We start from the raw sequence: 26285 nt of genomic DNA on the forward strand, positions 1-26285 counted from the left end.
TTCAGGCTGCAACCCTAGCACGCGATTGCATTTTTTGCACAAACAGCGATTATGACCTGTACTTGTTGAAAGACTCATACGAAAATGCAACGAACAAAAAACAGCTTAAAAATGTGTAATGATTTTTTGGGCATGCTCAACATACTTGCAATAATTTGCATGCGACTCTCGAATGGCATGCAATGGATCCTACTCACGCAAGGCTTCATAATGGATTAATTACAGGGTAATGCGAATCCAGACAGCTCACACACAAGCTGGCAGCTATAAGTAATAAATAAATGAAAATGAGTTTCAAGAAAAGTCCTCCAAAAGATGCCTGTTATAATATTACATTTTCATAATAAAGCAATCAACTCACTATAAAACCAATTAGCCAAGTCTTTTTGTTTTTGGCCAAGATGGTCACCAAAGGCGTTACATGCTTAACCACTTTGAGTGCTTGTTTGACCATCATGAAGAGCAAACATAAAAACTCAAGGAGGCACGAGCACTTCCAAATGGAAATGGGTATGGGAACATTAAATGGAATTTTTAAATGCTCTTGTAACTCTCGGATGATCAGCGTTCCCATTCCCAAACTTGAGATAAAAACAAACAAAATAAATAAAAAATACAATTTGTATGCTGGCGACAGGTGATTCAGATTTTTCGGCTTGGGATCGGGAAGTTGCCCTCGTTTCGATCGATTGCATATTTTATGCTCCCATAACGACTCATTAATTCTATGGGAATGTAGTCGTAAACAAGCCATCAAATCTGACCCGTTATTACATGAAACGGGGGAGAGAAGAAATAAATAAATTGGTGCTATAAAATCTGGTTTGTTGACATATTTAAATGACGTAAAAATTGAATAATCAAACGACCCAAAATGGCCAATAATCTATGTATAAATACTGCTCATCAATTGGAACTCAAACCGGTTTTTCTGTTCTTATGAGTTGGCTTGATTCTAAAAGCTTTCAGTTAAATCAATTCTTTAAATTGAACTTTGTGCATTTATTTTATATGTACATATTAAGGCAAAAGTTATAAATAAACAAGCCGAGAAGAATAAAGTTGCAAACCGCAATTAATTAATCCGCGCTTCATTTAATTGCCGCAAGTGGAGTCAAGGGACCAAAAGAGGTTCAGACCTCTGAAAAAGTATGGCACAAATAATACTCTTTATATGAGTTAAATTAATAAATATATCAGGCAACAAGTTAGAGCTAAAATACAGTACCCAAGGAAAATGTAATTTGTAGTAATTTAAAAGAGTATTTGTTATATCTAGCAACCTTAAAGCAAATGGTGGTGTTCCATTTTAAATAAAAACTGACACAGTTTGTGGTCATAAATTGCGACCAATATTATTTTCAGCTTGATATTCCTTCACGGATGTTTTCAATAATTCATAAATTTCTCTGCGCCGTAACCACAGGTTAATTGAAGCGTTTCCTTGCCAACCGCAGAAAATTCAATGGGTTAATTACAATAAAACAACGATTTTTCATATTTTATTTGATGATGGAAGGGGAGGTAGTTTATAAAACAAAAACGTAAATTGTAAACTACACCCCACTGAAGCATAATTCGTAAAATCGCCTAGTTAGTAATTAATTGGGGAAAATCATTAAGTTGAAATTATGGTTATGAAGTCTGGTTAATTATCGATTATAGTCAATGCGGCATTTAATTGGATTTCCATCTGAACATCTACGATATTTGCATTATGCAGCTCAGAAATTTCCCGAAGGCATTGAACGAATGAAAATTAATTTACTTGTCCAACAACTGGTTGAAATAATCATGCGAAAATTTGTCTAATTTGTGGTCTTGTCCCCTACATAATTCACAAAGCAAGCCAGACTCGGCCATGACATTCTGTCCTCCGGTGTCTGCGATCTGACATTTCGATACAAATAAGGCAGTCAAGCGGCCATTTGCTGGTTCCATGCGCATTTTCTTCATCAATGATTAATTGTTTTGACAATGTTGCAGCGATGTACCTCTGTGAGGGCCGGGCCGCCTTGCCATTTTGCATTTTCCCGTCTGGCTTTCGATGTGCCGAAATATTCCGCGTGGCAGACGCAAACGCAAACGCAAAACCTCTGCCTCTGGTCCATGTCACATTTGTGGCCTGGCACTGATGAATGTCCCCAAATTGATGTATGATTTTGGCAGCGATGCCAAAAACCTGATGGGGCAGTAGTCTGTCTCCATTTCCACAGGCTACCCAGTCTGCGAAACTGCTGCGTGTGGAAGATTAAGTGCAGAGCTTTGGGTTTTGTGGAACATTTTTGCCAAGATATGATATATCTCTCGGTATCTCTTGGTAAAGTTGAGCCAAGTTTATGGCAGTTGCAACGATTAAATTTGGAAGTATGAATTGCAAATGGATTCAGGTCTATGAACTACATATAATGAAATACATCCATTGCTATTGGTTTCAAAAGGAATATCTAATCCCTGTTCTCTTATCTTTCCAATTTAATAACTGAAAATGTCACGGACAGATAGTTGGATTTCCTTTAGTTCTGGACTTTTCTATTCGGTTTCGGTCGAAATAAATCAGGTCTGCTTGTGTAACCCACTTGGAACAATTTCCTTTCTGATGTATTTACACCTTCCTCTGCCTTTGGCGACAGCTAAACAAATTAAAGTTCAAAACAAATAAACTGGAGCAGTGGACAGAGAGTGGCCAAAAGGGTGGCAAACAATTTAGCCTTAGTTGCCCGTTGAAACTTTCACTTGACCCTTGTCAAGCGATTGAAAGTGGGGGGTTGACCCAAGGTGCGGGGTCAAAGACAGACGAGTGTTGTAATCAACGGAAAATTGGCACCAGTCAACGGAACTCCTTCCAGAATCTATCCATCCGCCCCCTTAGTATTAGTCCTGCCATCGGTATCCGTATTTGTATCTGTATCTGTGTCAGTGTCAGCATCGTTTGCGCTTCACTTCCTGCAGGATCTGTTTTTGGGGGTGGCTGCCTTGACCAACTGACTCAGTGCGAGGGTTGCTCCATTTGGCTCCGTTCTGTTGTCGCTGATAAGTCGGCAGGTTCAATAAATCGTCGCCTTAGCAAAAAATACATAGTTAGTGGATAGTTGAAGTCACTTCGAGTCCCCCACTGGGCCATTATCGTTCCGACTGAATCCAAACATGTGACCCCCATGTAATCGCTTGCCATTTACTTTATCATTTGCCAACATAAATTAGGCCCTAAACGGTTGAACTAAACTGAAAGTGGTGCGTGTTTTGCATTTCATTAAATTATAAGTGCGCTGAAAGAAATTTCGTATACTGGTTATATTATTTTCCTCAGTTAACCATTGGCCAACTCTATGCTTTTCTTCTCAGTGTACAAATGGGTATTTATACATAGGAAATGCTAATTAAGTGGAATGCAGCGTTGGCGCCACATGCCAAATATTTGCAGCAGCTGACACCAGTTGGGGGTCAGGAGAACGTGCCGGTTAATTAAGCGGCCATCCAAATGCATTACATGTCCTTGTGCTCAGGTGTAATACCATTTATTAGAGAGAGAAAGGCTAGAGGATAATGCATTCTCTCAAGCTGGCAGCATTTACGTGACAGTACTCATTGGCACCCATATCCTTTTCAAAATGGAAGGAAATGACTTCCTCGGACCGCGTGTCCAACTAACACAATTTATCACACCTCATCCATAGTCAATTTTTTGGTTTAACTTATACATTTGAACCATTGACCGGGTCAACAGACCAAAAAAAAAAGAAAGGATGTGCAAAAAATGTAGACATTTTCTTTAGCGCAAGTCATGCATTCCATTTCCTATTTACATTTATCTAACTCTCGCCAAAAAAGCGGAGAAAAAAAGAACGGATTTAATGGAAAACGATGATGCCTAGGGTTGTTGGCCTCGTCGCTGTGGCGCCTGGCAACCCTGGTCGGCGCCACACAAAAATTCCACTCCGCATTGCGTTCAGTCCGTTTTTATTGCATGTGATTGCTTAATTTATTTGTATATATTTTAAACATTTTTCTATATTTTTTTCGTAGGGTACCAGAAGGTATGTTGGGAGTATCAGTATCCGAATTGTTTCAATAAAAACTGCAACTGTTCAACACCTATGTATATTACTATTAGCCTGTAATTATCTTCATATATTTTAAAGCACAACATTTTATTGTATTTGGTTTCAATTTTATGAATACATAGAATATTTCATTTACACATTGGTATTACAGGGTATTTAATGTACAGTACTATCAAATTCGGCCAGTCTTCTTAGCTTTTATTCAGTTTTGTTCCTCTTTGGTGCTGACCAAATGGTGCCAACTAGACGGGATGCGCCAAAAATTGTTAAACGTTTGCCAAATGCAATGTAAATTGGTGGCATTTGTTGGATAACATTGCGTATGCGTGATTTGTTGCAGTTTAAAAGTTAATAGACCGAAGAACATGAGACGAATAGAAAAATGAAGCTCATAACATAATGGCTCCTCATAAATGTAGTTTCTGCATATTACATACTCGCTTATTTCAAAGTCCGCACATAAATTTAATTCTAAAATTCACTGCTCTAACAAAAAAAGCGTTGAAAAAACTGTAACGAATCCACGTAACCATACATCATTCAATTTAAATCCCTGTAACAAATTCGAATGCACGCGAATCAATTGTTCAATTGTATCCGTAGGAAAATAAATAAAATATAAGCCCAATGCTGTTAGGGATCCCGCGGAAAATGAAGAGGGAGCGGGGTGTTGGGGGAAGGCAATAGGGCGTAGGGACAACAAACAAGTTGGCGGCCATAAATAAATATCGCATAAGCCCAGAGACCAACATTGAATATAAATGTGCACTCTGTTTTCCTCTCTTTGTAGCACAATCGAGTTAATTTTGTAAAAATTCAATTTAAATAATGCCCTGGCTCCATAAAACAATAATCTCGCATGCGAGGTTCTATCTCTATGTGTGTGTGTTGTGGCAGAAAAAATTCAATTGTCTGGATTTGGCTTAAATGGCACACGTAGGTTCTTTTACCCTTCACTCTTGGATAAACTATGTTAAATATTTTGAAAAGTATAAAACAGGTTGAAGAAAGTGCACCTGTGATCAATAGCCGGGTTCATCTGGCCATGTTCGTCCGTCACTCTGTCCGTATGTCTGTCCGTCCATATTTACGCTGAAAGTAAATTAAATTTACCGCTCGAAATATTTTAATTTCCTTCGGACACGATGCGAGTCCATCGAAACCTAATAAAATGCCACAGACACGTACGCACCTCAGACATCCAGGAACGCTGAAGATGACGAGTGGGATTCCCGAATGTTGCACTGTCTACTTTCCGTGTTTTCTTCCCTCCATTTCTGCAGTCCACATATGTGGCAATCTCCTCCAGCAAATTGAAGTGACAGTTGGGGCAGAAACGAGTTGTTGCGGAAATTAATTGAATTCCCTTGAAATCAAAGGGGAGATACAATACATATAGTCTGGAATTCAAATGTCACGAAGATCGTGTAAGTAAAAAGCTCCCTGTTTTTCTGCACCAGAATATGGCTATTTAAGTTTATTTTAAAATAAATCAGGTACCAAATTGAAATAAAATGAAATGTTTTAAATATCGAAGTTATTTTTGGTTCAAACAGGACTTTGTGGATATCTGCCACACACCACGAAACAGGGCTGCAATTAATTTGCCATTGGTGCGGGGCTCAAACATTTTAATCAAATGACAAACCCGAAAATAATTTATTTTGTGGCACATAACTCACAGCGAACTGGAAGCCGGCAAGCGGTTTATTAAATTTTGTTTGCTCTGGCGCCGAAAACAGGCTTCCTACAGTGGAAATGGTTGTTGCTGTTTTCCTTGTTGCCCGGCAGTTGGCCAACTAATAGATTTTAAAAGCGGCTGTCGCTGTCAGCGAATCAAAGTTGGTAACAGCGGGGAAAACGCGGGAAAATCGCGGGGAAAACCGAGTTAGAGGACGTGATAGACGCGGCGAAATAAATTGGTCAACATGCAGTTTGGTTTAACGGGCAGTTTGTTGTGACAGCTGCAAGGCGATAGCAAATAAAAAACAACAGGTTGTCGACTTTACAAAGTGATCGATGAATACGTGTAATCTATAAATACCGCAAAGACTTTTGGTCCTGTAGACTGTGATAGCTGAAAAGAAACAACGTCACGATCGGATAAAATATATAGTCAGGAAATTTGAAAAGGAAGGAATGATTTTCTACTGACCTACGTGATTTAAAAGCAATCAAAGGGATTTAAAACAAGCAATGCAACAGAAAGATATTAACTGACTTAAACTGGCTAAAAACACATTTTTGTTTAGATTTTAATCCAAAACCAAAATGGCATACAATTTACCAACAATTTCTGCGTAGTCAAAAGTCTTCTTGTTTCTTGATGACCAAGTGAGCCATCAATAAGTTCATTTAATTCGCATTACTCACGACTCCCTCCAGTTTCCGGACTCGTTTCGAATCTTTCCAGTAACCGCCTACATGTCTTGTGGTTATTGTGTAATTTGCCATTAAATCGTTGTCAACCACTTAATTGCTCGCTATAAATCTAAAACGCAATTGCTTATCGCTGGTCGGACCAAAAAGCCGGCAATTAAAAGCAAATCAAATGGACTTGCGGCAACTTTTCCGCCACAGAAAGTTGTCTTTTCATTGGCTCCCAATCTTGATGGCAATTTTTGGGCGACCAAACTGTATTTCTCGGCAGGAGTCTGGATTAAGTTGTGCGTTTCTTCGTTCCTTTGTTATGCCGAACGAATTTCAATTTGCTTTAAACTTCACTAAAGCAACACACAACGCATCGCCTTCTGCATTTGCATTTTATTTCCAATGGCTGCGTTTCGCAATTTCTTGGCAACTTTTTTCCCTTCCATTGTTTTTTGGCTTCTCGGGAGGAGAGGCAATTTCACTTTTCAACTTTATTCGAGCGAAAAATTGACGTGGAAATAGTGGGTCGGTAAAGGGAAAATCTGTCTGGCATATCTCAGCGGAGAAAAGTCGTGGAAACTGAAGGAGTTCCAAGGTAGACAGGCGTTAAGGCTTTCAAAACAGACCAACCAAGTGTGGACAGGGCATAATGTAAAATAAATAGGGAACTTAAATGTATATACACTGAGAAATACTTTGTTTTGCAATTTTCCGAACGGTAAAGAGATCCACAAAGAAAACGATATTATAGTTGCATAATCACCTGAACTTCCAGTTTCAAAAGTCCTTCCAACATAATTGCTTTCTTTAAGTAAGGTAAGAAGTTAAAAACCATTTAAATTGTTCGATATTTTCGTTTGGTTTATTTACAAATCGTTGGTAGATCGAGCGACGAGTCCAAACGACCCGTCGCGCTCAGCACAGCAATCTAATTACATAAGCATACTCTATATATGGTAAATCTACTTAACTAGATGGCGGAAATGGAACTGGAACTGGAAGGTTTTTGTTCTTAGGACATATCCTACAGTCGCTGAATTGAGCTGATCAGCCAGGCGACGATGAGGGTGAGACCCAATCCCAATCCGGACAGTCCGCCGGCTGAACCCGTAAGTTCGATAGTGTTGCAACCATCCGTGGAACACTTGTTGCAGTGATCCTCATTGTCGATCTCGCACTCCAATTCGCTTGCACATCCGCGCCGCAGGAGGCCGTTGTTGAAGGATGTGACACATACGTCGTTTGCCTCGTAAATTGGGCACACGGCCAAGCTGCTGGGATGCTGGGCGCAAAGTGGGTCATCAATGGAATTGCAGATGTAGCAGCGTCGTCGATTGTTGGGGAAGATCTCGACGTTGCACTTGGCTCCGGAGCAAGCGGAGCAGGTGCCATCCGCCACACAGCTGCTGCTTTCGGTAGAGCTCAGTTCACTCCAGCATCCACGGTGCGTATGTCCGTTCGCCAGACGAGTAATACAATCGGAGTTGGGCGCATGACAGGTAATGGTGGTCAGCACAGTTGTGGGATCCTGGGCGCACTCCAAGGTCTTGCTGGAATCACAGGACAGACACTCTCCTTCGGCGGGCAGTCGGCTCAGTTCGTTGCACTCGCTGCCCTGGCAGGAGTACAACAGATTGCCCTCCTGCCACTGCTCCAAGCTGGAGCTATTCTGGCTACTAGCACAACCCATCAGCTCCACCTTGCCATCAGTGGCGTACTTGGCGAAACAGTAGTCATTCGTTTTGTAGGCCAAACAGGCTTGGGACTGGGAGCTCGAACATGTGGCATCCGAGCAGGTGTGGCAACTAAGTCGATCAGCCGGATACGAGAAGGTATTGCATTCTGCGCCGGAGCAGGTGGCACAGTTAGTACCACTCTCGTCGGTGCTGCAATCGGAGCGGTCATACAGCTCCTTGTCGTCCAAACAGGATCGAATCAAATCCTCTCCACTCAGAGCCACCAAGCACTGACCCTTGCAACTGCGCTTGCTCAGGTCGGATTCCTTGGGATCGGTGATACAGCTCGATTTGTTGGCCGAATTGCAGAAGGTGCAGCTCACATACTCCTCCGTGGACCAGGCGTCATTGCACTCGTTCGACTTGCAGGTGAAGCACAAAGCAGGATTCTTTCGGCAATAGCGATCCTCGTAGTCATCCACATCGTCTGAGCAACCTCTCCTTCTCACCGACACGCCATCAGCCTCAAAGACAGTCTTACAATCCTGCTCGGGATTCAGCGAACAAGTAACCGCAGGTCCCAGCGAACTCAGACAGTGTTCGCCCACACAAGAGTGGCATTTCAAGGGCAGGGCCTGGTACAAACCGTGCTGACCATCGTCCACCCGGTTGGCCAAATCGATGGCATTGCACTCGCTGCCTGAACAACTGCGGCAGTTGCGGAAGTCACTGGAATCGCACTCGACGATGCTGCTGCAACCGCGGGTTGTGACATTTCCGGAAAGCAGGGTCCTGCAGGTCTCAGTATCGCTGACCCACGGACAGGCCAAGGTGTACGAGGGATCCGATTCACAACTGGAGTCATCCGCAGAGGTGCAGGAGTAGCACACTTGGCGATCAGCCGGGAAGACCTTAGAAATGGGACAATAATTATATCATTTTAAGTTTAAATGTTTCTTTTTGTTGTTTAGTTACCTCACGATTGCATCCATCGACCGAACACACGGTGCAGTTGGCATCGCTTCCTAGAAGACACGAGGCAAAATCAGTCTGGTCGAGATCGTACAGGCAGCCACGTTGGGTTGAACCATCTAGGAAAAAGTATATATGGCTGGATTAAAGAAATATTTGACTAAAAACCTTCTTTTCAAACGTACCATTCTCCAATCTGGTGAAGCATCCTGTGTGGGGCAACTGACTGCAGGTGCTGAAGGTTCCAATGGCCTGGGCATCGGTGGCGCAGGAGGAATCCTCGCGAGAGTCGCAGACGGCACATCGCACGGGGGACTGGAGTTGGGGAACATTGCAGTTGGTGCCATTGCAGACGGAAATGCGCTTCGTCTTGATAATGGCCTCCAGATCCTGGTTGCGGAAGGAGCTCAGGCAGCCGAGTTGCCTCAGATCGTTCTCTTCGTCCACCCACAGGAAGCAGCTATCCTCGGGCTTGTAGATGTCACAGGTCTTGGGCTGTGGATCCTCACAATCGTCGCCCTCGCAGGTGTAACAGCTCAGGCGGTCTTCGGGCAAACTCTGGACGTTGCAGGAGTCACCGCTGCAGGCGGCGCAGGTGGAATCAGAGCCGTTGGCACAGGTCAGTTGGTCAGACGCCTCCTTGTCATCCAAGCAGGTTCGGATGAGATCCAAGCCAGCATCTGTGCTGCCATAAAGAGCAGTCATACATTGGCCTTGGCACTGACGAGTTCTGTGGCTGGCACTTGTAGGATCCCACAAGCAGGAGGAATCCTTGTAGGAGTCGCAGTAAATACAGGTGGTGTACTGACTCAGGGCAGTGGCATTGTTGCAGTTGTTGGACTTGCAAGAAGGACAGCTGCCGGCGTTGGTACCACAATATGTGGAGATGGTGGCATCCGCCCCGACCTCATCCTGGCAGCCGCGTCTGGTCACGGCTCCATCTGATCCAAACACTGTCAGGCAGTCCTGTTCGTTGTTGTTCTGGCACTTGACCGAGGCAATCTCCTCCTCCTGGCAGCCGGTACCCTCGCAGGTAAGACACTCCAGAGGAAGATCTTGCCACTTTCCAATATTGTCATCGGACTTGGCGGTCAAATCGATCTGATTGCATCCATCGCCCTCGCAGTAGACACAGTTCTTGGCATTCGCCTCGCAACTAAGCGAGGAGGCGCAGTTCCTGTAGGTCACCCCATTCCTCAGATTGGTCACACACTGGTCATCTGCATCGTACAGATAGCACACGGTAAGACTACTGGGGTTGCTTTCACAATTGGCGTCCGTTCCGGAGTTGCAGACGTGGCAGGATCGGCGATTAGTGGGGTAAACCAGTTGGTTGCACTTATTTCCCTGGCAGGAGTTGCACGAGGCAGAGGTGCTGTTGTAGCACGAGAGGAAGTCGTCGTCCTCCAAGCTGGAGAGACAACCTCTCTCTGTGCTACCATCGGACAGGACACGGGAATAGCATTCAGGGAAGCCACCCAAGGTACAATCTGTGGATGAAACGACACTTAAGGGACTTATCGCACAGTTGGCCTCGGTACGCGAGCTGCACAGAGTGCAAGTCTGAGTTTCTGGCACGGATTCAATGGTGTTGCAATCGTTATCGCTGCAAGTCAGCAATCTCTTGGAGCGCTTAAGCAGATAGATATCGTCCTGGCTCAATTCACTCAGACAGCCGAGCGAGGTGACCGACCGCTCCTCATCGAACTGAATGTAGCACTCATCGTGCTCCCTGTAATTGGAGCAACTGCTAGCCTTTGGACTCTGGCACTCATCTCCCTGGCATACCAGACAGCTATGCCGGCTGGCCACTAAGTCCTCGGAATTGCACTTGGCTCCTTCACAAGTGGCGCAGAACCTCTTGCTACCGTCTGTGCAGGCATCACGATCCTCCTTTTCCAAGTCATCATAGCAATTGCGGATTAGCGCATAGCTGGGATCCTCAGTTTCGTTGAAGAGGGGCAGGAAGGCAGAGACACAACGTTCATGACACTGGCGTGTCTTCGTGATCTGTGTGGGATCACTAACACAATTCGAGTCCACACTGGAATCACAAACGATGCATTCCACATATTTATCCTGGGAGTCGGCAGTGTTGCAGCCATTGGAATTACAACGGGGGCAGTAAGCGGGATTTTCATCGCAGTATTCGGACTCCTCGAAGACGGACTCTGAGCAGCCTCTTTGAGTAACTGAACCGGATTCACTGAACACGGTCACACAGTTATCATATCCCGAGCACTTCGTTAGGGTACCTCCACCAGAAGCACAATCTGTTCCAGAGCACGCTAGACACTCAATAGGGACATCTTGCCATGCTCCAGGCATGCCATCCTCGCCAATTTTCTCAAGGTTAATGGTGTTGCAACCATCAGCGGAACTGCAGACGCGGCACGTCCTGGAATCGGAGGGATCTGAGCAGGTGAGTGACGAACTGCATCCTCGGTGCGTAATGCCATTCAACAATGTGGTTACACAGGACTCGTCCTGGGAGTAAATGGGGCACACAGTGCTTGTAAGAGTAGCTGGTGAGGCGGCACAGTTGGGTTCACTGGTGGAATCGCACTGATAACACTTCCTACGATCGGCGGGGAATACGGATAACCCGTTGCAACGTTCTCCAGTGCACGTTTCGCAGAGTTTCCCATCGCCAGTGAGACACTCGTAGAAATCGTCTCCACCCAAACTGGACATGCATCCACGAATGGTGTTACCCTGACTATCAATCTGGGTAACACACTCTGTGTAGGGAATCTGGGAACAAATATTGGTAGTGGTCAACTGGTTCGGGTTGGTGGCACATCGAGGATCATCCGTAGAGCTACATTGCAGACAAGTGTTGGGATCGGGTGTAATGCTGTATTCGTTACACTTTTGTCCGGAGCACAGAAGCAAACGTTGCTGGGCCACCAGCTCCTGGATAACTTGCTTTTCAAACTCACTGGCGCAGCCCAGGGCCACCACACCAGAGTCGTCGTAAGCCAAATAGCATTGGTCATTTTCCCGGTAGGCCACACACTTCGATGTTGTCGGGTCTTCACAGAACGGGTCTTTGCAAGTGTAGCACTCCAGGGGATTCGCAATGACATCTTCTCCATTGCAGAGCGATCCAGTGCAGGCGGTGCAATTGGAATGAGTTCCCGCGGCGCAGGATGTTCGCTCCGCTTCATTCAAGTCGTCCAGGCATCCGCGAGTGGGCAGCAGTGCGGAGTCCCAGGATGAGCTGCGAGGATACAATCCCGTCATGCACTGACCCTGGCACTTTCTGGTACTTTCTGGCTTCTCCCATGCGCAGTTCACATCATCCTCGGCATCACAGAAGTAGCAATCCACATAGGAGTCGAAGAAGACGGCATTATTGCATCCATCCGACTTACACTGTACGCACTGGTCTCCGTTCAAATCGCAGTAGTCCAAGTTGGCAGCCAAGACAGCGTCACTGCATCCTCTGGCCACCGCTTGACCCTCGGAATTGAAAACCGTCGAGCACGTCTGCTTGTTGTTACCCTCACACTTCGTGGTTTCCGTACCCACTGACGCACAACTGGCTGCATCGCTACAAACGTGACAGCTCAGCGGAAGATCCGTCCACTTTCCTGGCTCACCAATGTAGCTCGACTGAAGATCCACAGTGTTGCAGTTGGCTCCGGAGCACACTCGGCAGCTACCCGCCTGAGATGCATCGCAATTCAGCTCCGATTGGCAGCCACGACGGGTACGACCGTTGGACAGAGAAGTGACACAGGCATCATCCTCGGAATAGGTACGACAGTAGCTCGAATAGCTCGACGGATTCAGGGCACAATCAGCATCGCTGGCGGAGTCGCAACGCAAGCAAGTCAGCCAATTTGAGGGATACACGTCGTTGTTGCAATTATTCGTGCTGCAGATGGTACAGTTGGTGCTGCCAGCGCTGGAGCATTCATCGAACAGCTCATCATTGGTATCCATAAGGCAACCACGCAGCAAAACGCCTTCCTCATTCAGATAACTATAACACTCGGGATTGATGTAGTGTTCGCAAACAGTAGCTGAGACCGCGATCCCTGCAACACATCCATCATCATAAGTAGAATTACAGACATTGCACGAAACGCCATTCAAATTCAGCTTATCCTTGGTATTGCAATCGTCGCCGGAGCAGAGATAGAGGTCCCTGCGATTGGTTAACAGGAACGAATCCTGCAAGTCGGTGGCACAACCCATGGCCTTGATAGCGCGATCGCCGACATGTATATAGCACTGATCTCCAGATCGATATCCCAAACAAAGTTGACTGGTAAGTGTTTCACAGGCGGCATCCTCACAGACATTGCAGCTGAGACGATCCTCGGGAACATCAGCTTTGTTGCACGTGGCGCCTGAGCAGGAAACACAGTTCTCCAGAGTTCCGGCAGAGCATGCCTCACGATCGTCGTAATCGAGGTCGTCCAAACAGCCGCGAGCCAGATCGTAAACAGGATTGGCCTCCGATCGATTGCGGGGATATAGGCCAGTTAAGCAGCTGCCCTGGCAGGACAAAGTTCGGGTTATATCGCCCACTTTTCTGACGCATTCGGCCTCATCGCTTCCATCGCAGAACAGGCAATCCACATAGGTGCTCAACTCCTTCGCGTTATTACAACCGCTGGACTTGCAGAACTTGCAGTTGGCCGAGTTTTCATCGCAGTATTGAAGAAGCTCAGCATCCTCGTATAGTGTGTCCGAGCAACCACGGAAGATCACCAAACCAGAGGCATCAAAAACGGTGCCACAATTCTGCTCATCGTTGCCAGTACACTTGCGTAAGGTGCCCGAGCTGGCTCCCTGGCAATCGGTGCCGTTGCAGGAATAGCAATTGACTGGCGGAGTTAGCCACTTGCTCGGATATCCAATGTTGGAGTTGAACAGATCCGCCACATTGCAATTGTCCTTGCCTGAGCACAGACGGCAGTGCTGCTTGTCCGAGTCGTCGCAGGTGAACTCCCGCTGGCAACCACGATAGGTTTCTCCATCCACCAACTTGGCACTGCATCCTTCGTTTTCCAGATAGTAGGGACACACCTCGGATGCATCGGGAGCAGATGAGCACGTGGGATCGGTGACTGAGTTGCAGCGCTGACAACGACGACGATCCGCGGGATATATATCGGCGTTACAGCGATCGCCAGTGCAAACCACACAGCTTCCTGTTCCATCGAGGCACTCCTGCAAATTCTCACGTTCTAAGCTGCTCAGGCAACTACGCTGAGTTCTGCCATCTATGAAACACAAAAGAGGATTACCCCATTAATTCAAGGTAGGACATTTGAGAATAAAATTGGATTTAGATAGTAAGTAATACTCACTTATGATGCGTGTCTGACAGCTGGTATACGGCAGGACTCCACAATTTCCAATTAATGTGATTTTTGAAGGATCTGTAGCACAGTTGGGGTCTTCGAAAGAATCGCAGACGATACACTCGTGTGGGGTTGGTAGAATATCGAAGAAGTTGCAGTCGTTGTCATCGCAGAACAGGAGAGAGTGGAAGTTTTCATCCACATACTCCTCATCCAAATCGGACTGGCAGCCCATGCCTCTGATATCTGCGTTATAGTCGAAGAGGATATAGCAACGATCATCGGGACTGTACTGGCTGCATTTGCTGGCCTTCGGGTCATCGCAATCGGATCCTGAGCATTTGTAGCAGGACTGTGAGATTTCGGATATGTTCTCCACATTGCAGTTGGCTCCGGAGCAGGCTATGCATGCCGTATCGGTGCCAGCAATGCAGGCCGCCTGATCCTCCGGATCCTTGTCATCCAAACATCCTCGCACAGTGTCGAAAATGAAGTTCTCACTGGATCTCCTGCGGGAACCAGTAAAACACTGGCCATTACAAAGGCGGCGGGACTTTACGTTTGCGGCATTGGTGGCACAATCTTCGTTCTCGTAGTCGCAGTAGATGCATTCGGTGTAGCTGTCCAAGGATCTGGCACTGTTGCATCCATTGGAGTTGCAATTGTGGCAGCTTCCGCCATTGGCATCACAGTAACTGGCCCAGGTCTGCTCAATCTCCTGGCTACAACCCTTAGCCGACACAGATCCATTCGCACTGAATACTGTCACACAATAGTCGGAGTTACTTGAGCAGGTTGTATTCGAAAGATCACTGGCGGCACAACTGGTGGCATCCGAACAGCTCTGGCAGCTTAGGGGCAAATTCTGTCCCCACAGCCCTGGCTGCCCATCTTCCAACCTCTTCAGGTTTCCAGTATTACAATCGTCTCCAGAGCAGACGTCACACTTTTTCGGGTTACTGGACTCACACTCCACGGATGCACTGCATCCACGTTGAGTGTTACCCAAGAGATCTATAACAGTTATGCACTGCTGATTGGGTGTGTGCAGAAGACAGAGGGCAGAGGCGGAGGGCGATCCTTCACAGGAGGCATCCTTACCGGAATCGCAAATCTGACAGCTCAGTCGCTCCGTGGGTTGGAGCTGTAAAATATAAATTAAATAGATATAAAAAGCTCATAAAATATCCAATTCCATTTGAAAAAAAACCCACCAGCTCGTTGCACAACTCTCCTGTGCATCTGCTGCACTTGGTGCTATTGCTGTCCTTGAGACAGTCCAGGTAATCCTCACCCTCCAAGCTGGTCAGGCAGCCCCTCTCCGTGTGTCCATTATCCAGGATCCTTGAATAGCAATCGGTGTTCACGAGACTTTCGCACAGCGTATTCGTTTCCACATTATCGGGGGCCACGGCGCAATCCTCATCCGTCCGGGAGCTGCACAGCTTGCATGTTTGTGGTTTTGCCAGAGCAGATTCCACATTGCAATTGTCACCAGTGCAGTACCACAACTGCTTGTTGGTTTCCATGAGGGTAACATCGCTCACATTGTATTGACTTAGGCATCCCATTTCGTAGATAGCTCCGGATGCATCGATTTCGATGAAGCAGCTCTCTGGCTTATCTCCAGATGGGACAGCTCGGCAGGTTTTCGATTGGGGATTGCTGCAGTCACCTTTGCAGACATTACAGCTTCCACGGACACCCAAATCCACTATGTTACAGCTTGCCGTACTGCAGGCAACACAATTTTCGAGGGATCCTTCGGAACAGGCCTCTCGATCGTCCAAATCCAGATCATCCAAACAACTGCGAACCAATTCCAACGGAGCACCCACTTCACTGTTTGTGGGGTAAAGTGCTGTAATACATTGTTGGTTGCACTTCCTTCTCTCTGTCACAAGTTCAATGTCGAAGACACAGTTATCATCGCTCTGGGCATCGCAAACCGCGCAATCCAGCAAATTCTCCTTGCTTTTCAGAGAGTTGCATCCGTGGGATCGGCACTCATAGCAATTATCGCCGCTTTCCGTGCAAACGGATGCCAAGTTGTCGCTGCACCCTCTCTCAATCACAGCACCATCGCTGTTGAAGATGGCCACACAACTTTGGCCATCGTTACCCAGACATTTTCGCAGGGCTCCAGATCCTGCAGCGCACTCATCGAGTGTGGAACACTCGTAGCAATTGATGGGGCCCGAATGCCAGTTGTGGGTATAAGCATCTGCAAATAAGAGATATCACTACAATGTTACTATGCTATAACATGATCAAGAGCCAAGTAATTCTGAGTGCAAATAAACCTAATCCACGCGCCCTTCATTTCAGCAAGTAAGCCAAATCCAAGCTGGAAAATACGTTGATAAACGTATAATTAATGACACTGCGGCTTGTTACGTATCAAAGAGTTTATGGGCCGCACGATAATCGAATTTCGCGTTATTTATGACCACCGATGTCTGAAGGCTGCCGTTACCACATCGTTGCGATCTTTTACTCCGCAATCAGCTAATAAATTAATAAACTAGTAATTGCTTTCTGATCCATAAAACGGCCTATTCAATACCGATCGCAAAACACAATCTACTAAGAAGCGTGTTCTTTTGAAAAGAGAAAGTTGGTCATTCGAGATGGTTTTCGATTACTGTATCAAGGCAAAGTGGACATTTATTACATAAATTATGTATGAATGTATTGTAATCAATCATTTATTAGTTTTAGATGTAGTGTGCACCAACAAATTGTTTTCAAACCACTTCTTTGGATTCAATACAAAGTCCAAAAGCAACTTCTAATCTTTTCCTTGAATTAACCCACCTAAATCAAAATGAATGGATTTTTAAGGCACTCGAAAATTTCGATTAAGGTTGCTGGTGTTTCGCAACGTTATTAACACACTAAAATAACTACCATGAGGATAGGTTTACTTTGAACCAATAAGAGTTACATGCTTATGTCACATCAGAAAGTGCAGTTTTTATTGATAGATAGATAAATGTTTTATATACACCATATAAAAAAGCATGGGTATGAGTCATAAATGTCAGCGCGATTGACGGACGTACACTTATTATATTCATTGTCCGATGGCGAATAACACGAGCAGATACTTTTGGTAGATTAGATACGTTAATCTTCTGTTCTATTTTTTCTTTATTGTTCATTGTATTTCCCAAAGAATATTTATTTCGTGTCTGGTAAGTTGTGTTTAGTATTACATGTATTATGTAAGTAAATTAACTTTAAAACATAGCAATGTGTATGACTACAATATGTTGCTATTTTACAGTTTGCGTATCCTTCACGTCACTATTTTTCATAGGTTTCGTTTAAGGAAAGTCATTACGTAAAACACCAAACGTATCTGCGTTTATTCAGTGTTTTATACATATTCCTTTTTAGTGGTTTAGTTTTCGGTAGCTTCAGCTATTTTTTCACTTTAACCATCACGATCACTTTCACTTTACATTGATATTAATCCTTGATTTAGAATCGAACCTACCACTTGAGTGATTTAGCACTAGAAGTAGCAAAGCTACTCCTGCCGCCGTAGATTTCATGATCGTTGAGGGCCACAAAGCGTATTTCCGTATTAGCCGCAAAAATGGATTCCGGCAACTAATTTTTAGCTAGCTTATGTGAGGCCTTTTATAGATTTTCCACTGGCGACAAGCTCGAGCAATCGATCGATCGATGGGTCCTATCGTGGCTGTTTGGTTATTGCTCTATATTAGGGGACCAATGCGATTATATTGTAAGTGCTGTTGCCATAGCTATATGGCCGATAAAGCTTCGTTATTTATAACCGATTGAGGGGAATTAACATAAAAAGCAACAAAAACGATCCCAGATAAGCCGGCCATAATCAGGCGAAATGGAGTCGTGAACACTTTTACACCACTCGATAAGGTTGTGCAACGGACAGCCGAAATATATGTTGGCTGATTAGAGGACTTCTGCCATTTAAAGCCGCCAAATGGGAGCCCCCCTGAAATATTTCTTCGTTTACTGCTAGTTTTGCGAAGATTCGTATCAGTTCAAAGCACTTTAAAAACTATCTGCGTAGGAAAATGGCTTAAAGCTTCAAAAGTCGATGGTCAGTTTGATTATTCGATAGTTATTGTCAAATCATGGCGCTCATTTCACAGTTGTAAATCAAATAGTTTTGGAAAACCCCAGATAGAGGTAAGAGCTATTTCTAAGAACTTAATCTAATAACGCTATTGCCTATTATTATTGCTCCCTATTGGACTTTAGGCAATCCATTTCATAATGTCACGAAGTCACGTCAATGTTAGTAGTTACAAACAAATAAATGTTCAACATGATTCACGTAAAAAAGGAAAGAGAAACATACTCGTAACTAATGAGTCATGAGTGAATAAAATTTATAAATTGATTGTAGATTTTGCTTTCGGAATAACCCAATTTGTTAGTTATCTCGTAAGCTTTTCATATTTCAACACCAAAAAATAATCTCAGACAGTTAAAAATAGAAAATAAATAAAATACTTTGGATTTATAGTAGATCCTGTTTTAAGATATCCAAATTTGATTCTATGAAATGCTTACATAAGTAGGCTGGGCTATGGTTTAGTGGAATTTCGCCACATAATCTGAGCTTATCAACTTTTAATCAATGACATAATATGACCAGCACCGACATAAAAAACGAAAAGATTGTGTTTGATCGCAAAAAATAATTTATGGTCACGTCATAAAAATTACTTTAATAATGTCGTACATAGATTGGAGAAGTCCGTGGGAATTATGGCTAAGCGCCGCCACTTTGCCTATTTAAGTGGGTTGTAAAAACAAACTGTCAATTGAGCAAAGATCAGCAATACGGAAGCGTTCCAACCGAATGCCGAATTGGGTTTGGCGGTTGTGGTTGGAACCTCTTCAGTTGTCGAAGGTTCTGTGGTGGATTCTGTAGTTTCTGGTGAATTTGTTGTCGAACTTGTTGTTGAACTTTCTGGTGAACTTGTTGATGTACTGGTTGTAGAACTTGATGATGATTCAGTTGTCATTGTTGAACTAGGCGTGGACTCCGTTGAGGAACTTGTAGATTCCGTCGGTTCCGGAGTGGTTGGTGAATCATCTGCCCTTACAATTTGATCATTGCAGTGTGGTTGTTCCAAAGGATCGCACAAGTGGCAATTCGGATCAGCCAGGCATTTGACTTGATCTGAAAGGGTTAGGGAGCATCCCCTTCTTAAAACGTCTCCAACCAAACTGGCATAGCAAAAACTTCTGCCAGATCTAGCAATAGGACATTGTACAGCCTTTAGTAGCCCGGGAGATTCAGCACACTGTGCGTCCTGAAGAAGAAAAGTTTTTTAAAAAATCGAATAAGTCTTTTGCTCCTTATAGTTACCTCTGTATTGTTGCACTGAAGACAACTAGCCCTTTTGAATGCAACGTTGTTGCATCTTTCGGTTACACATATCTCGCAATCGATTTCATGTCCTTCATCTGTATCCTCGCATTTTTCTCGCCAATCATCTTCGAGACTTTCCAGACATCCTTGGGCCTGAATTACGCCTGCCTTAAAAACACTCACGCAGGCATCCAACTTCTCTGAGCATTGTTCCTGAGCGCTATAGATTCTCCTTTGGCAATTTATATCCCGACAGTAAATGCACTTTTCCGATGCCAAAACATAGCTGCTGGTCAACACAAGTGCGACCAAGAATTTAGAACAATTTAAGTTTGACATTGTGGAGGGAACATTTAGCATTGAAAGGCTCCCATTTGTTGGTCATCCCTTTATATAAATTCTGGTCTCTCAAGGGGATTCGACTGATATATTTTCCCAGATAGCTGACTGAAGTAATTAAGCTCGTTAAGTTGTTGTCCATCACTTTAAAAATTGCATAAGCAATTCAGTTGTTTTTGTGTGGCTCCTTCAAGTATGGGAATTCTTGTGGGGTAGTTTTAAAGTAGTTCCTTGGTCATAAGTAAACAAACAAGCTTACACTGGTAATGGAATTTTTCGCCATTAATGGGTTATCTCCCTAGATTAGACAACGAATTAGATCAAATTTCGTTCAGATAATTTGGAGTGAACCTATTCAAGGTTGTTGTCATAGATTAACACCGGTCCTATCAATTAAGGTTTTTTGACTCATCAAAGACTTGTCATCTTAATACATGTATACAAAAGTTGTCATACGAATTTCACAAGGAAACTTTTTTAATACTTTCTGTTTTACAGATTTATTTCAAAACAAATACATGCCAATTATTTTTGTATATTAAATATAATCGCCTTTGTTTTATTCTTTTGTTGTGCCAATTAAACAGGTATCATAAATTTGTGAAGATTTATTATACTATTTAATATGGAATACAGAATTTCAGGCAATCTGTCAATTTTATCTATCTATTTTACTGTTGAGAATAATAAAATTACTTTTAGTTCATTTTTTAGGTGTATATATTTTATAATCGCATTTAATTTATTTCTTGACTCATATACAAATATTTCATTATAAATATTATCTCAGGAATCGGATGAAGCGGTTTCCTACATTTGAGCTCTCGACGATGTTGGCAGCATTGCAGTTCCTAATGTCGCCAGGTGAGCACAACAGGCAGTTGGCATCGTTCAGACAGCTCTGCTGATCGGTTTCGGTGGTGGAGCATCCACGCACAATGGATCCTCCCGAGGATTTCACATAGCAATACGAGTTTGGAGCCGTGGGGGCACTGCAACGAGCTGCTTCCATAGCGGCGGCATTAGAAGCGCAATTGGAGTCCTTGTGGGGAATTCAAATGTTAGAATTAAAATTGATTTTCCATTTTAAAACTCTTCATTTACCTTGCTGGAATCGCATTGAATGCAAGCGTACTTCGCAGAGCCCACATTGTTGCATTCTTTCGTGTTGCATTTGTGGCAAGTGCGATTGTCATTGCATTTGGAACGCAAGTCCTTCGGAATCTCCAGGGAGCAACCCTTGAACAAAACCTTGGCTGAAATATATCAAAATAGCCTTGTTTTATATTTGATACAACAAGCTATTTCCTTTCCTTCAACACACCTTCATCGTAGATGGTCACACAATAGTCCAGGGAATCAACACATGTCTGCGTTTTACTCAGTTGAATCCTTTGGCAATTAGCTCCTTCACATGTATGGCAACTGATTGCCGTGTTAGCGGCCACATGACCCACCATAACCACCAGCACCACCGCACTCAACACCTTCGCCATTGTTTGGGCCTTCATTTTTTTGCATCGACTGTCAGGCAATTGGCCATTGCGATCGGCTTTTATACCGCCGACCACTTCAAATGCCCCACTGAAGTGTCCTCGAGAGCGGTTGCTGTCAGTATGTGTGTTTGTGCATGGAAATGGCCAAGCACTTGAGCGCTTTCTATAAAGAACTAACATGTATACAACTATAGATATCTTAAATTACTCATCTACTTTTTGGCTTAAGCTTACTGGGGATACTCCATCCACTCCAAATAGCCGAAAACAATATAGTATATCCCACTGCAAGAAAAATCGGTACATATATTATTTTACTTTTATTTTACATATTTTATGCACAAAACTTTATTATTGTAAAAAATGAATATCGTATATTAATATATAAAGTCGTACATCAAAAAGGCTTTATAATTATTTTATATTGGTAAGTCTTTAAAAAATAATATCGGATGGACATATCAGAAACATCAAATTAAATTTTTAGTGGATATATAAATTTAGCAACCACTGTATTTTGCAGCTTTTTTGAAGTGACCTCTAAAAAAACTGTCCGCCAAAGAATTCCGTCATGATTGAACAGTGGTAGTATTTCAGGGACCACCTGCTAGTTAATTGACGGAAAAAAATTAAACAATCCAAAAAGCCGATAAGATAGAAAAACAAAACATTCAGTAAACAAGTGATTATTCGCTTTATTTTCATATATTTATTTAAAAATTTAATTCAGCAATTTAAGCGAGAGCAGGGCAAAGAAAGCCAAGCCGAAACTCATGAGTTTTTTACTCTGGTCGGCTGAGGATTTGGGTGCCAATTCCAAATCGAAGTTGTTGCAGGCCACGGAATCGCCGGAGTTTTCCGGCAGGCAGAGCGAGCATTTTGAATCCTCCAGGCAGGCCTTCTGCTCCTTAACAGAAAGAGCACATCCTCTCTGGAGGCTGTCCTTCTGATCGCCGACGAACCTGACATAGCAGTAGGAATTGGCGGAGGTGGGGAGGCCACATTGGGTGGCGGCCAAGGAGGCAGTGGCACCCTTGTTGCAGTCAGCTGACTGTGCAGAAAAATATAAGAAATATATGTATTACAGTTGCAACTTTGAGAGATTGGCTTACTTACATCAGAACCCACGCATTGAATGCATTTGAAATCCCTGCGTCCCACATTATTGCACAGCTGGCCACTGCACTTTTGACATTGATCGTCCTTGGCCGCACATTTGGCTTGACCAGCCAAAGAGATTTGGGAAAAGCAACCGCGCTCACTAACAGCAACTAAAATGGAATTTTTTTTGTATTTAAAAATGCAGTATCCTTCGAAGTTCGAAATTACAATCCTCATAGATCGTAACGCAAACGTCCAGTTTATCAGAACAGCTAACGGTGGCGTTTTGACGAGTGGTTCTTGAACAATTTATGCCTTCACAGCTGTAACATTTGGGCGATTCAGCTGAATTTCGCACCTCCCTAGAAATTTCTCCTGAAATTTCCCGAGAAGCCAGGAAAATAGCTAGTAGTATAACGAATTTGCCCGATTGCAACATTTTTGAAGAGCTTCCAACACCGTTGGACGACCAAATCGAACTGAAACTAGGCTGCAGCTAATTTGAAAGGATCGAAAAATCCACAATTGTTTTGCGACACTTGAGAAAATTCACATTAATCAGTCGGCAGACTGATAAAGATATTACAATGCAGTACTTGTTGTGCTAAGCAATTTCAAGATGTTTCCCTATAGATTAGTAGTTTCTATATCACCCCATATACGATTTGTTTGCTTGGCCATTCAAAAATCTTATCTGGCTTATGTCGGACAAATAAGTGAAATGTAAAATAAATTGTTTAAATTTAAATTTAGCAATTATTTATTAGCATTAATTCTGATTTTGTATTATTTTGCTTGCTTCTTATCGAAAACTTTTATGAATTTTTAACAGGTCTTCGAATGGCCCATTGCCGGTCAATTTCTTATTTATGTGCCCTCCGGTTATCTAGAACTTATCGGTTCGGATCGGTCTGAGGTATGACAGTAAATTTTTATGACACACAGGCTTATAATCTTAGTTGGCAAAAGATACGACCGACATTTCTGCCTTTAATTGAATGGTATCATTTGACTTTGACTTCCTCAGCGCAATATTTGTTTATAGCCTAATAATTCTAGTAGTAATAATGAAGTTAAATCTAGCAATTAAACTTAATAATACTGACGCCTTAAATAGTAGAGTTTTTCCATACAACTTTAATGCTGAGGTCAAACTTTCTTGGCCAGGCAAATTAAAGCACAGCTGTACTTATTTGCATACACTTACCACAGATTTTCCCTTACAACCAACACGAGGGGATTACGTTACATAATCCAAAAAACAGAGAGGGCGAGAAAGCCCCGAAATGGAAAATGAAACGAAAATAATACAAACATAACAAAGAAATATGCAAAGCAGATGAATTGGGGATAAAAATGCGTGAGGGAAAATAAAAATGTAGCAAAACGAGAAAACTGAAAGCGTTAAGGAAAAATTGAGGGCTCACAGGGTGGAGTAAAAAGTTTTTAGCCTTGGTAATAGGGAAACCCGAATGATAGAAAAGAAAATGAGAATAGGTCAATATTTTCAGAAGTAAGGGAGTCCTCCAAAAAGTAAATGAAAAAGAAAAATATTACAATTTGTGGCCAAATCATATCTTATAGCTAATGGTCTTTTAAGCAACTTAGTAAGAATCTAAGATATTACTAAGTAGGTCTACCCTCATGGAACCTCTTGCTTTTCGGGAATGGTGGGGAACAGTCCTTTGGGTCCACCATCTATGACTTCATTCTCCCGCTCCAAGCACTTGACCCGCTCCACCCGCGCCATGCTGAGGTATTCCTTGCCCCCACTGACTACGAAATTAAACTCGTCGAGTCCTGCACAGGCGGCGGCATAGATGCCCCGTCGGTTGACCACCACCACGGCTCCATTGAATTCCGTATTGTGCCTCAGCAGGCGTTGCACCACCCACTCGGCTGCCTGGTCTGGATCCTTTCCCGCTCGCATTGCTTCGACGGCCAGGAAGGCGGGCAGGTGGCGCATCAGGACATCGCCATCGCCACTGGCCACCGCACCGCCCACTTCATTATCCGCATAAATCCCGGCACCAGGCACCGCCGAATCACCCACTCGACCGGGAATCCGGAATTGGGCGCCACTCGATTGGCTGGCCACATGGAATTTACCCTCCGCATCCAGGGCCAAGAAGGCCAGCTGATCGTGTTGACCTTGTGTGATGGCATATTCCTGGTGCATCGGATGCTGATGCAAGTGCTCGGGTAGGGGTGAATATGGTCCACAGTTTTCCGCCGGCGAAGGATGTACATCTCGCCAGAAATTCGGCTGACAGCCGTTTGAACTCCACTTTTTCAAGACATTTTTCGTTCTCGCATCCGTGAGGTACTCCTCTTTGTAACCCAAAGATCTGGCAAATTTTGTTGCACTTTTCCCAACCAGAACGGAATGTTTTGTGTATTTCAGAACTGCATCGGCTACTAGAATGGCATTCCGAACTCCATCCATCCCAGCCACTGCACCGTATTCCAAGCTTTCTCCATCCATAATGGCTGCCTCCAGGGTGAGTGCTCCCTCCGTATCTGGAGAGGATCTTCCGGCCAGAAGGAGTCCACATCGCTGGTTCTGGCAGGCCATGCATCCCTGAATCACCGCCTGACGAGTCCTTCGATGTCCTTGCTGCAACACACTCCATGCCTGCAAATTGGCATCCGTATAGTTCCACGTACTTATCAAGAGTGATTGAATCTCTGTCTTCTTGGTGCCGAACAATTTGATTCTTCTCTCTCGCAATTTTCGGTTCCTGAAGTATTTGAGGGATTTTTTCGGGACGCTGCAGATTGATGTGAACAGAAGGAGGAGGATCAGCAGTCGAAGGCAACAGCTTTGCGCCAACATACTCCGAGCAGAACTCAATCATGACTGAATGCCTGGACACATGCCCTAAAAGTCTGACTACTAGTCAGTAGAAGTCATGACTCAAAGCACTTTCACTGTCTCAAAGGTCTTAACCATAAGTTACCGCTAGCAGCTGAATATTATTAAGCCTGAAAACTTTTTTGATCTTAAAACTGTTGTTCGGAAGAGAAGGCTTTTAAGTGACAACCTGTACCATGGATATTTACACAAAACAGACCTTTATTTCCACAGATTAGGCTTTAATGTACCACACAAAAAATAAATATACATTTGGGCTAACCCCAGATTAACGTTTATTCGAAGCAATTTATAGAACCACAAATTGCAAATCATAACAAAAGACATTTACAGAAAGGCGGTCGTAAAATCTATGAATTAGCAAATCGATGATTTTACACCTCACCGTAGGCATTGCAAGCCAGCATGGCTCAGATACATTTGATTTATATACTACAAACAATTTGCAAGTATTTATCTTATTCATACATTGTCAACAAGCAAAATATCTGCCAGACAAACTCATAAGATACAATATTTGCTATGCATCGAACTTTGTCTATATAAATTTATGGGTGTTTGTGTTTGCCTTCTCGATTGTGTAAGTGCGGTGGTGTGCATGTGTGTGCGTAAATATCTGATGAAAACAGAACTTTTGTATCAATCGAAAAGGGGGAAAACAAGTGCCAATTGGTTGGGGCTGTCTTTGGAC

At 43.7% G+C, this 26285-nt stretch overlaps 5 protein-coding genes across 5 annotated transcripts; all 5 read right to left on the reverse strand.

The window, feature by feature from the left end:
• Nucleotides 1-7268: 7268 nt before the first annotated feature.
• LOC6615445 (G surface protein, allelic form 168) lies at nucleotides 7269-18024 on the reverse strand. The gene is made up of 6 exons (XM_002039791.2): nucleotides 17906-18024; nucleotides 15618-16627; nucleotides 14410-15547; nucleotides 9268-14322; nucleotides 9086-9201; nucleotides 7269-9021 (listed from the first exon to the last, which is right to left on the reverse strand). The coding sequence occupies exons 1-6, from the start codon at nucleotides 17961-17963 to the stop codon at nucleotides 7459-7461; spliced, it is 8940 nt and encodes a 2979-aa protein (XP_002039827.1). The 5' UTR covers nucleotides 17964-18024; the 3' UTR covers nucleotides 7269-7458.
• A 1059-nt stretch (nucleotides 18025-19083) lies between these two features.
• Nucleotides 19084-20157, reverse strand: LOC6615446 (threonine-rich protein). Its single transcript, XM_002039792.2, has 2 exons — nucleotides 19781-20157; nucleotides 19084-19724 (listed from the first exon to the last, which is right to left on the reverse strand). The coding sequence occupies exons 1-2, from the start codon at nucleotides 20141-20143 to the stop codon at nucleotides 19197-19199; spliced, it is 891 nt and encodes a 296-aa protein (XP_002039828.2). The 5' UTR covers nucleotides 20144-20157; the 3' UTR covers nucleotides 19084-19196.
• A 675-nt stretch (nucleotides 20158-20832) lies between these two features.
• LOC6615447 lies at nucleotides 20833-21660 on the reverse strand. The gene is made up of 3 exons (XM_002039793.2): nucleotides 21447-21660; nucleotides 21227-21378; nucleotides 20833-21164 (listed from the first exon to the last, which is right to left on the reverse strand). Exons 1-3 carry the CDS (start codon nucleotides 21631-21633, stop codon nucleotides 20904-20906), a joined length of 600 nt encoding a protein of 199 aa, XP_002039829.1. The 5' UTR covers nucleotides 21634-21660; the 3' UTR covers nucleotides 20833-20903.
• A 628-nt stretch (nucleotides 21661-22288) lies between these two features.
• Nucleotides 22289-23201, reverse strand: LOC6615448. The gene is made up of 3 exons (XM_002039794.2): nucleotides 22948-23201; nucleotides 22735-22889; nucleotides 22289-22669 (listed from the first exon to the last, which is right to left on the reverse strand). The coding sequence occupies exons 1-3, from the start codon at nucleotides 23156-23158 to the stop codon at nucleotides 22340-22342; spliced, it is 696 nt and encodes a 231-aa protein (XP_002039830.1). The 5' UTR covers nucleotides 23159-23201; the 3' UTR covers nucleotides 22289-22339.
• Nucleotides 23202-24361: 1160 nt separating this feature from the next.
• On the reverse strand, nucleotides 24362-25555 carry LOC6615449 (L-asparaginase-like protein GM15681). The gene has a single exon (XM_002039795.1). It carries the CDS (start codon nucleotides 25553-25555, stop codon nucleotides 24362-24364), a length of 1194 nt encoding a protein of 397 aa, XP_002039831.1.
• Nucleotides 25556-26285: the final 730 nt, after the last annotated feature.

This window comes from Drosophila sechellia, chromosome 2R (assembly GCF_004382195.2).
Source record: "Drosophila sechellia strain sech25 chromosome 2R, ASM438219v1, whole genome shotgun sequence".
Lineage (NCBI taxonomy): Eukaryota > Metazoa > Arthropoda > Insecta > Diptera > Drosophilidae > Drosophila > Drosophila sechellia.